We start from the raw sequence: 16,135 nt of genomic DNA, 5'->3' as shown, positions 1-16,135 counted from the left end.
TTAAAATACACTACGAAATCTCTCCAATTCACTCTAATTCCTCAACTTTCTCAAATTCTTTAAAATCAATTTCTAATTGAATACACCTGGAATGTTATAAACTTCTTTAAAATCTTAATTGAATACCGCTGGATTTCTAAGGATTTTAATAAACTATCTTAAAATTCTAATTGAATACATCTAGAATTTCAGAGAATCACTTAAAATCCTGATTGAATACCCCTAGATTCATTAAAAGAATTAAAATATCTTAAAATCCCAATTGAATACACCCCCCGTAGTTGGCCCTTATTTTAACTACAAACCCAAGAATCGTATAGTTTATAATCAATCTATATAGAAATGCTTTGATACCATGTAAATATGACTCCGTTAACATACAACGTCTACAGATCATTCCGAATTAACTGCCTTGAATCTAACACAATCAATAGCACAAATTAGCTAGTGAGGCAGATGCTCTAGGGACTTCAAGGCATGGACCCTAGTTGAAAATGAAACCTACTGAGATCAGATTGAACAGAATTTTGCCAAACTAATTGAAATATTCTTGAATTTGTGATTGGGAAGAAAAGAAAAACGATAAAACTGAACTAAAGAGAAGACATTGTTCATCTTCCCTAACTAATTGAATTAACAGAACAGCTCTAAAAAGAATAATAATATAATCAATATAAACCCGCATGCACTTGATAAATTAGCATAGCAAAACCAGTCAATAAATCCACTGGCCACTGCCTAGTCAATTAAGATATATATAGCACAAAACTCCATAATAATATTGACGAGTGCAATTTCTTTTACAAAAGCAAGCAAGCATATTACTTGGATATTTCTATAAATATATATACGGAAATTATGTAAACTGAATAAATGAATACTTAATTATAATTTCAGATGTGGGTGTAAATTTGCATCTGACTCAAGATATGTTCAAAATTATCAGATGGCTTGTCGATGGGATGGGTGTGCATTCCTTCGTAAGTGGTCACCACAATGCCTTCGTCCTTGTTTAGGCGTTGGACTTGTTTTTTAACGTTGCACCCTTGATACGTGCATCGGTAGTAGCTTCTGCAGATTAATTAGCAAGATCCAGTATTGTTATTTCATATATATTCAGGACATATCATACAATTAATACAAAGCAAGCATACCTGCATGCAGGCATATGTGTAATCACATGATTCAAAAGATAAATATCAGTTGGAAAATGCATTATTCTTTAGGCATTGAAAATTTGAAATGATCGATCACGTTGCACTGGTTCTGATTATTGATGATCTTACACTGCTACCTGGTGCAGTTCCCAGACGATAGAACTGGAGCAAATCTATCAACAAATAGATTGAATATGTAACACCCTTTTGTGTAGCTTGTAGTTCTAGCATATAGTCATGGGTCACGGCATGTACGTCTCAAATATATTACAATTTACACACAAGTTGTTTGTTCCGCATCAAAAGGTAAACTAACATTTACATAATTGTTAGGAAAACTTTTGTACGGATCAAAACTTTTTGCTCCCAGTTAGCTAGAGAAAACCCTAGCTAGAACTCAAAACAATGAAAAATAAATTAAACACTAAACAATTTGTTGAATAATGATCCCACATCGAAAATCTTAATAAATTTTAGGAGAAATTAGGATGCAATCCCCAACCACCAATATCCTTTGATTGAAATCCTATTGATTTTAAATTTTTGACCAAAGTCCTTCTACTTTATACACATCAACATGTTTACATTTAAAACTTTATGCCACCCATAAATGTAATTAATTCATTTCTTTTCAAAATTTCATAAGATTATTGAGAACTAATCCATTCCTATATATTTGGCAAAACAAAATATGTTTTGGTACATAACTTTTTATTTCGTTTATATCTTAGTTTGAATTCAAGTTTTATTTCGTTTATATTTCTGGTACATAGCTTTTTATTTCGTTTATATCTTAGTTTGAATTCAAGTTGCGATCTCGCTTAACTTCGGAGTTCGTACGGAACCCGAAGTCAGTGAACTTCTAAAAGGCCTCGTGCTAGGTAGAGATGAGAATATACATATAAGGCTTAAATGATCCACTCCCTTGAACAATGTGCGATGTTACACATAATCATGTTATGGTTTTTCTAGACTTGTTACATATGCAATTTTTATAACGTGTATATTTGAGTTCCACATTACAATTGGTACATTCTTTCTCACAATTCCTTTGTTGGGGTACAAGTACAGTGGGTATATATAAATTTGAGATAATATTATAGATGGGTACAAAGATGAACACAAAAGGCAGGTTTAATTTGCACTTTGTGGGTAGAAAGACAAGAAAATTTTGGTTCATGGGTACAAAGATTGAAACATAAACAATTGTACTGCAAATATAATACAATTAACGGTGTTATGACTTTGTACTTGCAACTTTTGGATTGCTTGGGTGATTTTACAGAAGAAAATTGTGTGTGGGTTCTCGTTGGCTAGGTTGTACCCACCAGTAAGCAGTGCAGATTATTTCAAATCTGAAAATCAAATTAAACTAATATTTGGTGTGCCTGATATCACTGATATGTGATATAAATTTGGGATAATTTGGAGGTTAATTAGATTGGATAATTTGGAGGTCTCAGTGGAAAGGTTAGTAATTTAAGGTGCATATATGTTTATCGTTAAGGTGAGCTAGTAGAATGTAATTTATCACAATGTAATAAATGGAGGACTTGAATCAAAGTTTTTAAACTAATAAGATGTGAGTCTATAATATATGATCAAAAGGGACCGGAAACCAAGTGTCCCAAGCTAAAGTAAATAAAGGAGAGATCCCCCAATTTTCCTTCGCCTAATGCCTGATACACTTCTTAATGGAAAATCGAGTTAGGATCTTGCTTTATTGGTGGAATCTACTAGCTTGTACTAATGTATTTGCAAAAAACAAAACAAATCTGAAACACAAGCATCAAAATCACATAAAGAAAATCAAATGAAACACAAGCACCAAGGCATGGTATGCACCGAGTTTTCGAGATGTCTTATTATTTTGGACCATTTGACTGAATAAAAATAAATAAAGGATTTTAGCTTTTCATTGCCCCGATTCATGTCATACACCAAAGTAAGATAGATTTTTCAACAATCATATAGAAAGATGAAAGAAACAAAAATATAATGAAGGTATAGCTATATGTATATACCTGGGAAACTTGTTGGCTTTCACAGCTTTTTGACCGTATTTTCTCCACCGATAGCCATCGTCAAGTACATCGACCTGACTTCTTGTTTGAAAAGCATATTTTGGCTTCTTCATCTTCTTCTCCCCCTTCTTCTTTTTCTCTGAATAATTATTATTGGCCCGATGAGGATCGACGCTGCTCTGATCACCTCCAACAACAATATTATTCATGCTTGCATTTGCACTCGGATAATACTGCTGATAATATTGTTGGTACGGATGACCATCTTTATGAACTAATACTTCACCTGACGATGATCCAACGTGGTCTTCCGTTTTCGTCGTCGAACTCAAGCGCAACAACCCATCTGAAGTTTGATCAACACGCCCATCAAAGTTATTCGTGTAAACGTGAGAGCTTCCCATATGATGATGATCTGTATTTATGGAGTTAGGGTTTGGATAATTAGCTGATGAGGAGCAAGGAAAGAACATTTGATACTTCTCCATGATGGGGTATCTAGGGTTGATGTAGCTAGCCTAAATAGAAGCAGTATATATAGCTAGCTAGAGGCGGCTAGCCTATGGCCAACAACTTTGTAAGTTGTAAATATATGATTTGAATGTATGTGGTCCAATATCCTAGTGGATAAAGTGTTGGGTTTCTATACATGCGTATCAGGTTCGAAACTCTTCATCTCCTAAACACATATATACAAAGTTGTAAATATATGATTTGAATATATGTGGTCCAATATCCTAATAAATAGAGTGTTGGGTTTCTATACATGCATTCCAAGTTGGAAACTCACATCTCCTAAATCATATATACAGCAGATATAAAATAATAAATTAATGCTAAATTCAAAAATCATGGGTGATATGATATGTGAGAACTGAGACATGTCGTAAGGGGCACGAAAATTGTCCAAGTTAGTAAACGATAATTAGAGCTTCATCATCGGATGTGATTAGAAAAAACGAGTGATGATGGTCGTTAGAAGGAGCTAGCTAGCAGTGAGGCAGCTGTTGATTCTTTGTTGGAATAATGGTGGCGGCTTCATCATTACCATTACCATTACGACTACGACATTACTTCTTTACTTTTTATTAGTTATTTATTTTGGATAAATGAATGGCAGAGTTTGGAGTGAAATAATATCGGATTATAAGAGAATAACTGTCATGATACTAGTGTATTGTCAATCACATATCAATAATATAACATCATATGTACATTTTTTATATAATGTTGTCTAATTAGCAAATAATTAATTATTATAAGAGGTATAATCGTGTCATAAATGTTGCTCTCTTGTTTTAGTGTTCAAAGTAGAAACACACACGTAAATGAGAGTTCTACAAATTTGGCAGTGATGCATGCTCGGTTCCCTGTGCTTGGTAATATAAATAATATGCAGGTATATGTTCACACAATTCTCAATTGGTACAAGTCAAAACGTAGACTAAGAGCAGTTGCCTTTGGAATGGAGACTAGCTATATACAGAGTAATATATATATATATATATAGACATCGCACATGTGTTGAATTTTGCAGTAGTTGGACCATATGTCGCGCGTCCAATGCGGACTCTGTTTAATAATAATAATAGTATCTTTACTTAATTAACTTTGATCAAACCATGAAATTAATTTTACGGCTAGGTTCTTGGTTTTGTAGTGCATTATATATATATATATATATATATATATATATATATATATATATATATATATTTGTCTGCAAATTGTTTGCAAACACAAACAGACACCCTACCCGTGGTTTCCACGAAATGCTAGCTTAGCATAAATATGTAAAAAGTTGTTCACTATAACCTTTCATATCATGCACCATTCAATTTTTTTTTTTATCATGTGCATTTTAAGAACAAACACCTATATTTTAAAGGAAAACTAATGAAAATGTCTTGAAAACTTTGAGTTTTAATGATAAGGATAAAATAAAGGATAAAGTGAATAGTACCATGATTGACTTTTTAGTGTAAAAATGTGGTTTTTCGTTAAAATGAATAGTACCGTGGACTTTTTGTTAAAACTCCCATATTTTAATGGTAGCCAGCATCCCGATCTTCTGGAAGGAGATTTTCATTACCTTTTTTTTGTTCAAAAAATATTTTCATTACTTGTACTTATGTACAAGGTGAGTCCCTAAAAAATTGATGATATATCATATATGCATTTGTGTGCGTATAAAGATTAAACATTTGAGGCATAAGTATATTACCAAATGACAATTATGAGGACATTTTTTAAGATGTTTAATAGAATTTTTTTAATTTGTATTTCTTAATTACAGGGATATTAGTATATTAATTAATCTTAAATTGAAAAGGATTTGAATCCGGATTGAAGAGTTAAGACTTTTATTCACCAAAATAACCCACCACTGGCTTTACATCCTTGATATTTAAGAGACTAAACAAAAACTCAAACACACAGACCAAAAATACAAAACAAAAACAGTAAACTCGTTTAGGCATTCACCAGGAAATCGAAAGCTGATTAGTTTGGTCTTAAGACAAATTCCGAAATACAAAGACATGTGTTTGAATTTGGAAAAAGAGGTTCACGTGATTGGGACTTTCCCCGCAGCCCTCCATGATTATCAATTTGAAAAGCAAACTAAAAGTTTTGGATTTTTTTCAAAAGATGTTGAACCCTCAAGTAGTCAAATTCCACACGTTATGTTGCAAACTTGCAATCATGCACACGAGCCCCTGTGCTTGATTTTTCTTCTTCCGGATTTCAACACATATTTTCCTTTTTTTTTCTTTCCATATTTTTGTTTTAATATTTACTGAACCTATCAATTTTCCGGCATTTGAAAGCAGTGGTGGATCTAAAAAATTTAGAAGAGGTGTCAAGAAAAATAGTGCACGTATTAGAATAGTGCACGTATTATGTAAATTTTTTTTTTTGCCCGATAACATCTAAATTGACATTTTATTGAGCCGTGATATGCCTGAGGTCATTTACCAAGTCATATTGCACGCCTACTGGCTAACACCAACTTCCAAGCAAGCATGTCAATTCATGTGAATAACTTTTGAAAGAACATGTCGACATATGGTGAGTGAGCCTATCGAAAGATGCCCATAGCAACACATACAAAGGCATGAGGCTAGTAGCTCTTCCATGGAGAATTTCTAAGCTTGGGGGAGTCAGTTGACTCACCTTGCCCCAAGGTGGATCCGCATTGTTTGAAAGATCATGTTTGTTGGGCCAACTCTGAGAATTTGGGGGCCTTAGGCGAATCTTCGAATTGGAGCCCTAAAATTATCTGATCTTTGATTCTTTGTATATTTATTTGTATAAAAAAGAATTCACTAAATGCATAACAAGTTTTATTTTCACATTAAATATCATTAAAAATTAATATCAAAAGAAGATAAATATACAAACATTATTTAAACATTACACAATTCACATTTTTAGACACAAATGTACTGAATGTTTGCAGTTAAGAGTCTAAAATTGAGAGTGAAGAACAATAAAACTTGATGATCAAGAGAGTAAATAACAATAAAACTTGATTGACGAGTATAATAAATTCAACGCCAATTGTTTATTCTTCTAAAAACAACATCACACTAACGAATTGAATATTAAAATAATCCATTGAATAAAAGTTATTGAAAAGAAAAATATAAATCCAAAGTTTTGATTACCTTAAAGTACAATCTTTAAGACCATATGATAGTTGATTTAAACATTCAATAGAAATGGAGAGAATGGGAAGTTGGTTTAAACATTCCATAGAAATGGAGAGAATGAGAAGTTGAAAGAAAAAAGATTGCAAAGAGACTTGAGTTTTATAACTTTATATGCATTTGGACAAATGGATTGAGAAGAGTCTAAAATTGAGAGTGAAGAACAATAAAACTTGATTGACGAGTATAATAAATTCAACGCCAATTGTTTATTCTTATAAAAACAACATCACACTAACGAATTGAATATTAAAATAATCCATTGAATAAAAAGTTATTGAAAAGAAAAATATAAATCCAAAGTTTTGATTACCTTAAAGTACAATCTTTAAGACCATATGATAGTTGATTTAAACATTCAATAGAAATGGAGAGAATTGGAAGTTGGTTTAAACATTCGATAGAAATGGAGAGAATGAGAAGTTGAAAGAAAAAAGATTGCAAAGAGACTTGAGTTTTATAACTTTATATGCATTTGGACAAATGGATTGAGAAGAGTCTAAAATTGAGAGTGAAGAACAATAAAACTTGATGATCAAGAGAGTAAATAACAATAAAACTTGATTGACGAGTATAATAAATTTAACGCCAATTGTTTATTCTTCTAAAAACAACATCACACTAACGAATTGAATATTAAAATAATCCATTGAATAAAAAGTTATTGAAAAGAAAAATATAAATCCAAAGTTTTGATTACCTTAAAGTACAATCTTTAAGACCATATGATAGTTGATTTAAACATTCAATAGAAATGGAGAGAATGGGAAGTTGGTTTAAACATTCCATAGAAATGGAGAGAATGAGAAGTTGAAAGAAAAAAGATTGCAAAGAGACTTGAGTTTTATAACTTTATATGCATTTGGACAAATGGATTGAGAAGAGTCTAAAATTGAGAGTGAAGAACAATAAAACTTGATGATCGAGAGAGTAAATAACAATAAAACTTGATTGACGAGTATAATAAATTCAACGCCAATTGTTTATTCTTATAAAAACAACATCACACTAACGAATTGAATATTAAAATAATCCATTGAATAAAAAGTTATTGAAAAGAAAAATATAAATCCAAAGTTTTGATTACCTTAAAGTACAATCTTTAAGATCATATGATAGTTGATTTAAACATTCAATAGAAATGGAGAGAATTGGAAGTTGGTTTAAACATTCGATAGAAATTGAGAGAATGAGAAGTTGAAAGAAAAAAGATTGCAAAGAGACTTGAGTTTTATAACTTTATATGCATTTGGACAAATGGATTGAGAGTTAGACAGATAGATTGGCAGTAAATTTGAAAAACAAGAAAGATCTAGTGACTACATTTTCACTGCACTAACAAATGAATTATGATATTTCTTTTTTTTTTTTTTGTATTTATATGTTAATTACAAGATGTGAAATTTTTTTGGGGCCCTTTCGAAGTGGGGGCCCTAGGCGGGCGCCTACTTGGGCTACCCTTAGGACGGGCCCTATTTGTTGAAGTGGTAGATTGCCTTGGTAGATAAAAACTTTCACTTCAACTCATTGCATCCCGGATCCAAACTCTCTTTCTCTCCATAATTTAAATGAATTTAGTGTACATAATTTATTGTTTGTAATTCTAATGAATAGAGAACATATAATACTAATGAATCTGATAATATTTTGTTGACAGTTCAAACTTTCGGCAAGAACTACTCCTACAACATAACGAACAAAATATATACTAATGATTCGATGTCTTTGATTCGTCATATTTTGATATTATTGACCGATTTGTGCATATATGCAAAAATCTTTCTCATTATTATAATGGATTTTAGAGAAAAAAGAGTTTATATCGAATAAAATATATACTTCAACTTTCTTGTGTTAAAACTTCAACTTGTAAACACAAAAGTACTGTACGAACTTTTTTGAAAATATTAAGTTATAAATTATTGGACGAATTCTTTACCGAAGCCATTTGAACTTTGATTATTCGAATTGGCAAATGGTTTAACGAACGACGGACCGTAATATACCAGAAAGGCAGTTGAAAATTCAACAACCAGTGACAAAAATGTAGGCACTCTAATCATTTCCAACATAGACAAAGGGAAAATGCAGGCATCTACTTTCCAGTTTCAATCCAAGTTTGAAAATGGGTCACGTTAAACTCATTGCTTCGTGTCTTCAAGCGTCGAGATAACCAGATGACGGAATCTTATCCAAACATTTAACTCGGCAGCTCTGCTCACAGCTTTAAATCGTTGCTTACACATTTCCATCACAGATCATGAAACCGGGCGAAAGCAGTAATATTTGACATCTTGAGCCTCAGCAAGCTTCGCCCACCATTTCTTTGTAATGCGATCGATTTAATTTTGTGATTCGTAAAGGAACGGAATTTGACAATACTGTTTCTGGAATGTGGGTTGTAAGGTGCTTATTCCAATTACCTCACTTGAATGAATGCATGAGCAGTGACGCAGCACGAGCGTATAAGGATTACAAATGTAAATTATGAAGAACAAAGGTTTCTGAAATCCAACAGAGATTGGGATAAAACCAATGGTTGTTTTGATTATTTCTGAATTGGTGTCTTATCTAGGGAGCAAATGACTTAAATAGAATTAAACACAGCCGCGGAAAGGCTAAGAGCCTTTGGAAATTAAAAAAGATATTAATCGGACGACAAACGAAAAGTCTGATTTTTATTACTGAATTTAAAATACAGTTTTGGAAGCCAAAACAACTTCAGATGACTAAAATTCATTATAGTTCATGGCAAAGCAGTGAGTTTAAATCGGAATATTGTGCTCTTTTCAGAAAAGTACTATACGCTAAAATGGAGCTTGGACACCAGATCAGCAAAAATCCGATGCATCTGGTTGTCTTATCAATTTTAAAGAGCTTCCTTGTTTTACTTTTCCTCGTAAAAATCCACTCCAATCCTGTCCTAAATCAGTCACCTTCACTCGTCACCTTCACTCATAAAGAAGTTGCCCTCGGGTTCATCTTACAAAGAACTAGGGTTGACATGAACCTTGATGAGTAGACATATACTTCAACCCGACGAACCCAATATTCTTGGTGTTCAGTTGGTATCACAAAAGATCTAATACCATACAAAAGATTAGAATATCCAACTTGATAATCTAGCCTCTTCATGCATTCCATATTTACTTGTTTCCCCAATCTTGCAGTTTAATTCCACATCGACTTTATCACCGACAACCATGTCAATCTTAACATTTTCAGATTAAACAATACCTTGATTTTCATGGATGTATTCTTGTGGGATTTCAACTCGCAGGATCTCGTCTTCCTCAATCTTGTTCTCCTTTCTCATAATCTCCTCAACTTGAGAAGAACTTGACCGCGACTTCTCTTGTATTAAAGACACCTCCACATTGGTCTTTTGAGGTACATCTTTTATTTTGTTTTCGTTCGTAATCACTTGTGGAGTTTCTCCTTTGTGAATATATTTTTCAACTTTGATAGGGTTGTCAACTGGTTCAACAACTTCCTTTTTTTCCATTTGCCCAACATGCCGTATCAATTATTTTCTTAAGAGCTTCTGAAATTTTCTTTGTTTGCTCTATCAATTTTTCACAAGCCAATTTATCAAATTTGATTGTACGATCATCAACACCATCAACTATAAAGCCATATGAAGGAAAATACCATTCGACAAGAACTCTTTTCATCTTTCGCCATGTTTTGATCTTCAACTTGCCTTGTCTTTCTCAGGGTTCTTGTAGATGATTCCACTAGGAAGCTACACTTTTAGATAGTCTAGATGAAGCCCTCTTTACCATCTTCTTTTTTGGAACTTTCTTGATCTCAAAGTAATGCCCGATTTCATCTACCCAATCTTGAAAATTTCAACATACAAACTTCCTCCAAAGTAAGGAGTATCTTCAATATCTTCAAAGTTATATTGATGTGGTTGGCCACGGGGAATCCCACAACATTCCTCTTCAATATTTGGTACTGTCGTATGAATGTTGCCGAGGACTTCGCTACTCACATGATCGATTGTCATTAGAACAATCAAATTCCTGCTCCGATACCAATTGACGCATTACAAGTATAGTAAAAGGAATACAAGCACAAACCCAAAAAAATTGGAAAGCTGGAATCCACTAGAATAGAGATAAAATCTCAAAGGTTATGACTTATATAGAATTAAACACAACCTTGGAAAGGCTAAGAGTCTTTGGAAACTAAAAACAAAACATTAATCGGGCGACAAAAGAAAAGTCTGATTTTTATTACATAATTTAAAATGAATTTTGGAAGCCTAAATGATCTTGGATGACTAAAATCCATCATAGGTTACATCAAAGCAGTGTGTTGGAACCGGAATGTCATGTTAGTCATACTAAACATATTGTCCACGTGTTCTTCTCTTACTGGTTGTAGTTAATTTTTGTCTCCACAATAAACATGAAGTTCCAGAAATTAGCCACAAAGTGTTTTGAGGAGAAATTCATTCACAACAACTTTGAAGCCAAGTATCGTTCATAAGCAGAGATGTGAACGATGAGGTTGTTAAACAATGGTAAACATACATGTGTTTAAGAAAAGTAACTATAGCATTGTGCTTTTTTAGTACGATCGCCACATCTTAATATCTTATTATTTTTTCACTCATGTTATAATACGTGGATTATTTATTAATACTATATCTTATTTTTTAGTGTGAATGATAACACTGAAAATTTTATCCTTTTCACCAAGAATTTCACGTATTTTTGTAAAAATAGTTTATTCTATTATGTTTATATAACAATTGTCGTTCATAAGTATGAATGTCAGTAAATCAAATGGTGCTTCAGTCACAATCAAGAGAAATTTACGCATGAATTGTTGCTGCTTTGTACTAATGCTATCGTTTGACAGAAGCCCTTCTAATTCTAGGTCAATTGGGTCCATAGGTCAAGGCCCTCTTCAGCAAGCCTTCAGAAAAAAGTTTGAGTGCAACTTCCATTCATCCTACGACTGCTTGAAGCCCAGTTCGGTCACCCCTGTCAATCAACACCACGAACTTACCACCACAAAATCCCACTTCGCCACGCGTCTATCTTTGATCAGAAACTTGTATTTATTGTGCATGTCGAAAAAGAAGTAGCCACCAACAAAACATTAGGTAATACGACCAAAATTATAAACAATGAATAAGTTGATGGTTCATGTTGTTACCTATTGGTTAGGTAATGTTCCCTTCATTCAATGATATATTTATAGGAAAGAATTTGAAAAATAAATTGGTTACGGATTTATCATTTTTAAAATAAACTTCGGATTTCTCAAATATTGACTCATTTATCCATGAATATTAGGTACGTACCTTACATTTATTGGTACGGTACTATTAGGGTTTTCATCCCTTCAGTTGATAATGTTTATTTGACGATTTATCATTAACAAACATACACCATGGACAATATGTTTTTAGAGAAACAATTGCCGAAAATTTAATTATGAAGAAATAGTTTTAGATGAAGTAGTAGTTTTAAATAATTTGTGAATAAATAGTTGACGGTGCCATCAAACTTTAACTTAATTAAAATGATATCACTACCCCCAAATTCGTTGTATTCTTGATACTGCTATGGCTCCATTGTTTTTGTCCTTGTTATTAACAAAAGTTTATTAGGTGCTTTTCATTAAAGGTTTTTCTTTTAACTCCACAAGAAGTTAACTAGCCAAACATCAACAGCAGCATGGAACAAGTTCTCAAGTTTATATATCATGAAAACTGAAAATTATGCTTCTTTCCACCTATAATGAAGAGTAATGTTAGATGGCTAAATGTGTAGATTAAATTTCATAAACTAAATAACATGATTAATAATTAGATTATTATTTAAGTATTAATTAACGTATTTATGTTTTATTAATGATACATTATTTAGTTTGTAAATTTAATCTACCAATTTAGTCTAGCTATCATTAACTTTAAAATGAAACATGATAGCTCCTGTTCCAGTAAACGGTTTCTTACCAACTGACGTTGCACACAATTGCAGCCAGTGCCATCATGTCACCATCTGTACGGGTCTCTCACAGGGTCGGACTTTAACCCGACATTTACTCAAGTATCCAGCGTCACAGGGTCGGACTTTAACCCGACATTTACTCAAGTATCCAGCGTTACGATTTGGTTCGCATACACTAAGCATTAAGCAGCGCTCATACTTAATCCATCGTCTTCATCGATGTCAGCGAGAAGACGAGACTGACCGAGCCCGCCTCCAACAATGTAACTCGCTCGCTTTTCACGTGTTCTTATTACATACACACCATCCTTTTTTAATTAATAATAATTATGTATACAAGGGTGTCAGCACAGCAGCTTGATCCTAGCTTGATTATATCAGCCAACAAATGGGGAGTCCTCCTGCGAAGAAAGTCCTGATCACCTCCAATGGCAACGAGATTTCACAGAGCATCGCCTTCTCTCTGGCCCAACGCGGCTGCAGGTGATTAAACCTCAATGGGTTGAATTAAATGGGTGAGATTTCTTCTGTTCTGCGTATTAAAGATTTGATTTTTGTTTGTGGTTTTGAATAAGCAGTTTGGTGTTAATGGGAAAAGAGAGCTTCCTGCGGGGTATTGTGCAGAAAATAACGGCCTCACTGGAGTGTGCGGTGGCGCCGGTGGAGATGGTGGACGTGGACATGGAGGACGAGAGGGAGGGAGCTTTTGATGAGGCGGTGGAGAAGGCATGCAACATCCTGGGTAATTTGGATGCCTTTGTGCATTGCTATAGTTACGAAGGTCTATAAGTTGACTAATTTAATCTAATTTCTTCGCTCGGAGATGATTTGAAAGATTGTTTTACTTTTAAGTGCATTGAATCTAGCGATTTAGCAGGTTATCCAATCCAAATCAATAATGTGTGCCAAACGAGGTGAGGAGTAATACTTGGCACTCGATTCCTGTAAAGTTCTAATAAGAAGTTGTCACGATTTTGCATTGTTTGGAAGTACTATTATTATAAAATATAGAGAATTGTTATTGACACTCCAAAAATCTTATTTTACACTTCAACATTTCTATTTAAAAAATAAAATGTGAGGAGGAGGGACTAGTATTCTCTCCCCTCCTCTTTCCATTCTCTTTCATCCCCTCCTCTCACATTCTCTATTTTGTCTTTGTTTTTTTATAAAAAATTAATATAAAATGTTGATGTGACTTAACCGTGACCGTTCAAATAAGAGAGGAGGAAAGGGGAGGGAAAAAAAGAGGGGAGATAATCTACTCCGAGAAGGAGTGTAGAATGGAATTTTAGAATACTAATAGCAATTCCCAAAATAAAAGTACATACAATGAATAAAAGAAAACAGGGGAAAAACTTGGATTAGAAAATTGTATTAAGTGAACAAATTTTTTCTTGGAAATATGTTGATCCCGTGTTAAAACATGTTTTAACAAATTATTTTACATTCGGACATTCTTCGGTTTTGTGCATATATGTAAAGTTTGGTGCAGTAATTTTTTTTTTTTTGGGACAATGGTTTGTTGCAGTTTAATTGAACCTAAGCATAGTGATCATTTCTGATTTTGGGAACAGGAAAAATGCAAGACCAGCTACAATTACCTGAAGGTGAATTAAAAAAGATAATGAAGATTAACTTCATCTCTGCGTGGTTTCTGTTGAACGCCGTTGGCAGAAGAATGCGAGATCATAAGTCAGGTGGTTCAATCGTATTGTTGACATCGATAATTGGAGCTGAAAGAGGGATTTATCCAGGAGCTGCTGCCTATAGTGCATGTTCGGCAGGCCTTCAGCAGTTAGCTAGGGTATGTTTATTGGATTCTTTCGTGTACTTACACTCTGATCTATATTACTGCTGCTGCATCTATTTTCTTAATAAGGAAGATGAACCTTTATAATATCAGTCAGGAGTCACGCCAACCATTAATATCTGTATATGAAAAACAAAAGCAACCCTTGGTTTTACGGGTTTTATGTGATTGGTTTTACATTAGGTGGCTCGTCATAACCAGCAGAAGCAAATTAATTTTCAGGGAAATACATTGAGAGTCTCATGATCATGATTGATTGTTATCACGTCTACTGGATAGAAGTAGAGAATAATAAGTCGCCACATCAATGAGGAGAAGTCTAATTGAGTTTGCTAGCATAGTCCTAAAATTTTGATCAGTCAAGAAGCTACTAGTACTTTGTAGACGGTAGGGCTTTTTAAGTACTTCAACTTCTATCTTTGTTCTAAAAAATATCTCCGATTGCTATTTTCAGACGTCAGCCTTGGGGATTGGTGTTAGCAAGAACATATTCCTATATACATGTAATATGAACCACAGACCTCAAACACAAAACCATGTTCATAACCTTCAAACATATAGCAAGATTACTTACCTGCAGATGAATTCGAAGAACCTGCCATGACTTGTTCCTGCAGCAGATCCGAAGTGCACCTTCTCCTCTCTTCAGTAATCAATTTGCTCTTAACTAATAATAGGTCTTAGTCCAGAAGAATAGAGCGTATGTACTGCGAGAGCAGAGGCCACTATATATACAACATAATCCTAGCCAAGTTCTATTAAGGATTCCCCTATTAAAATCCATATAGACAACCAACATAGTGTTTCAGCATAACATAGATTACAAATCCATTCTCAATAAGACTTCCTATCCAAACTTAAATCAAATAACTTAATCCACGGATTCATACTCATGCTCATATTCTAACAATTGGACGATGCCAGATCAGGGTCTATGCTATTGCCCGTGGTTTGCATCTACAAGACGAATATCCAAAGTTTGTGGGAGTGGAAAGAGCGAAGAAGCTGGTGAAGGAGGCAGCTCTATTGGGGAGATGGCTTGATGTTAAAAATGATCTGGTTTCAACTGTCATATATTGGTCACGGTACATGACAGGCACAACAATATTTGTGGATGGGGCAATGTCTCTGACAAGACCTCGGATGCGTTCTTTTATGTGATTCTTCTACCCCATTTTCCTAGCCATTAGTTGATTTTAGGTCTGCTTGATGTAGGACAAGATGAGGAAAAATAAAGAAAAGGAAGCGCTTTAAATTTGACAAGATAAAAGAACGCAGCGAGAATTTCTAGATTTAGCGTCTGAGCTCTCTTTTGGATGCATAATATCTTTCTGATGTATTATTAGGATTTTATAGCTAAAGCAATCCTGATACGATTAGTAAACCTAATTAGATATGAATCTAAAGTTCAGGTGATAAAGTCTTGTTCGAGTAGAATTACATGATGGGAGGTTCCCTA

At 33.7% G+C, this 16,135-nt stretch overlaps 2 protein-coding genes across 2 annotated transcripts; one reads left to right on the top strand and one right to left on the bottom strand.

Moving 5' to 3' along the window:
- Window positions 1-758: 758 nt before the first annotated feature.
- On the bottom strand, window positions 759-3,718 carry LOC126582018 (probable WRKY transcription factor 75). Its single transcript, XM_050245981.1, has 2 exons — window positions 3,182-3,718; window positions 759-1,071 (listed from the first exon to the last, which is right to left on the bottom strand). The coding sequence occupies exons 1-2, from the start codon at window positions 3,667-3,669 to the stop codon at window positions 894-896; spliced, it is 666 nt and encodes a 221-aa protein (XP_050101938.1). The 5' UTR covers window positions 3,670-3,718; the 3' UTR covers window positions 759-893.
- Window positions 3,719-13,218: 9,500 nt separating this feature from the next.
- On the top strand, window positions 13,219-15,837 carry LOC126582017 (uncharacterized). The gene is made up of 4 exons (XM_050245979.1): window positions 13,219-13,346; window positions 13,442-13,644; window positions 14,441-14,670; window positions 15,601-15,837. The coding sequence occupies exons 1-4, from the start codon at window positions 13,252-13,254 to the stop codon at window positions 15,835-15,837; spliced, it is 765 nt and encodes a 254-aa protein (XP_050101936.1). The 5' UTR covers window positions 13,219-13,251.
- Window positions 15,838-16,135: the final 298 nt, after the last annotated feature.

Source organism: Malus sylvestris, chromosome 9 (genome assembly GCF_916048215.2).
Source record: "Malus sylvestris chromosome 9, drMalSylv7.2, whole genome shotgun sequence".
NCBI classification, from domain to species: Eukaryota; Viridiplantae; Streptophyta; class Magnoliopsida; order Rosales; family Rosaceae; genus Malus; species Malus sylvestris.
The sequence above is the reverse complement of the archived record's forward strand: the minus strand, read 5'-3'. Positions and strand labels throughout refer to the sequence as shown.

What these genes read in the sequence shown, in the direction of transcription:
- LOC126582018 (XM_050245981.1), bottom strand. Translation starts at nt 3,669, where the DNA reads ATGGAGAAGTATCAAATGTTCTTTCCTTGCTCCTCATCAGCTAATTAT. An exon ending in AAAGCCAACAAGTTTCCCAG is followed by an intron (nt 1,072 to 3,181) that starts GTATATACATAT and finishes ATTAATCTGCAG; the next exon opens with AAGCTACTACCGATGCACGT.
- LOC126582017 (XM_050245979.1), top strand. Translation starts at nt 13,252, where the DNA reads ATGGGGAGTCCTCCTGCGAAGAAAGTCCTGATCACCTCCAATGGCAAC. An exon ending in CTGGCCCAACGCGGCTGCAG is followed by an intron (nt 13,347 to 13,441) that starts GTGATTAAACCT and finishes TTGAATAAGCAG; the next exon opens with TTTGGTGTTAATGGGAAAAG. An exon ending in GCATTGCTATAGTTACGAAG is followed by an intron (nt 13,645 to 14,440) that starts GTCTATAAGTTG and finishes TTTTGGGAACAG; the next exon opens with GAAAAATGCAAGACCAGCTA.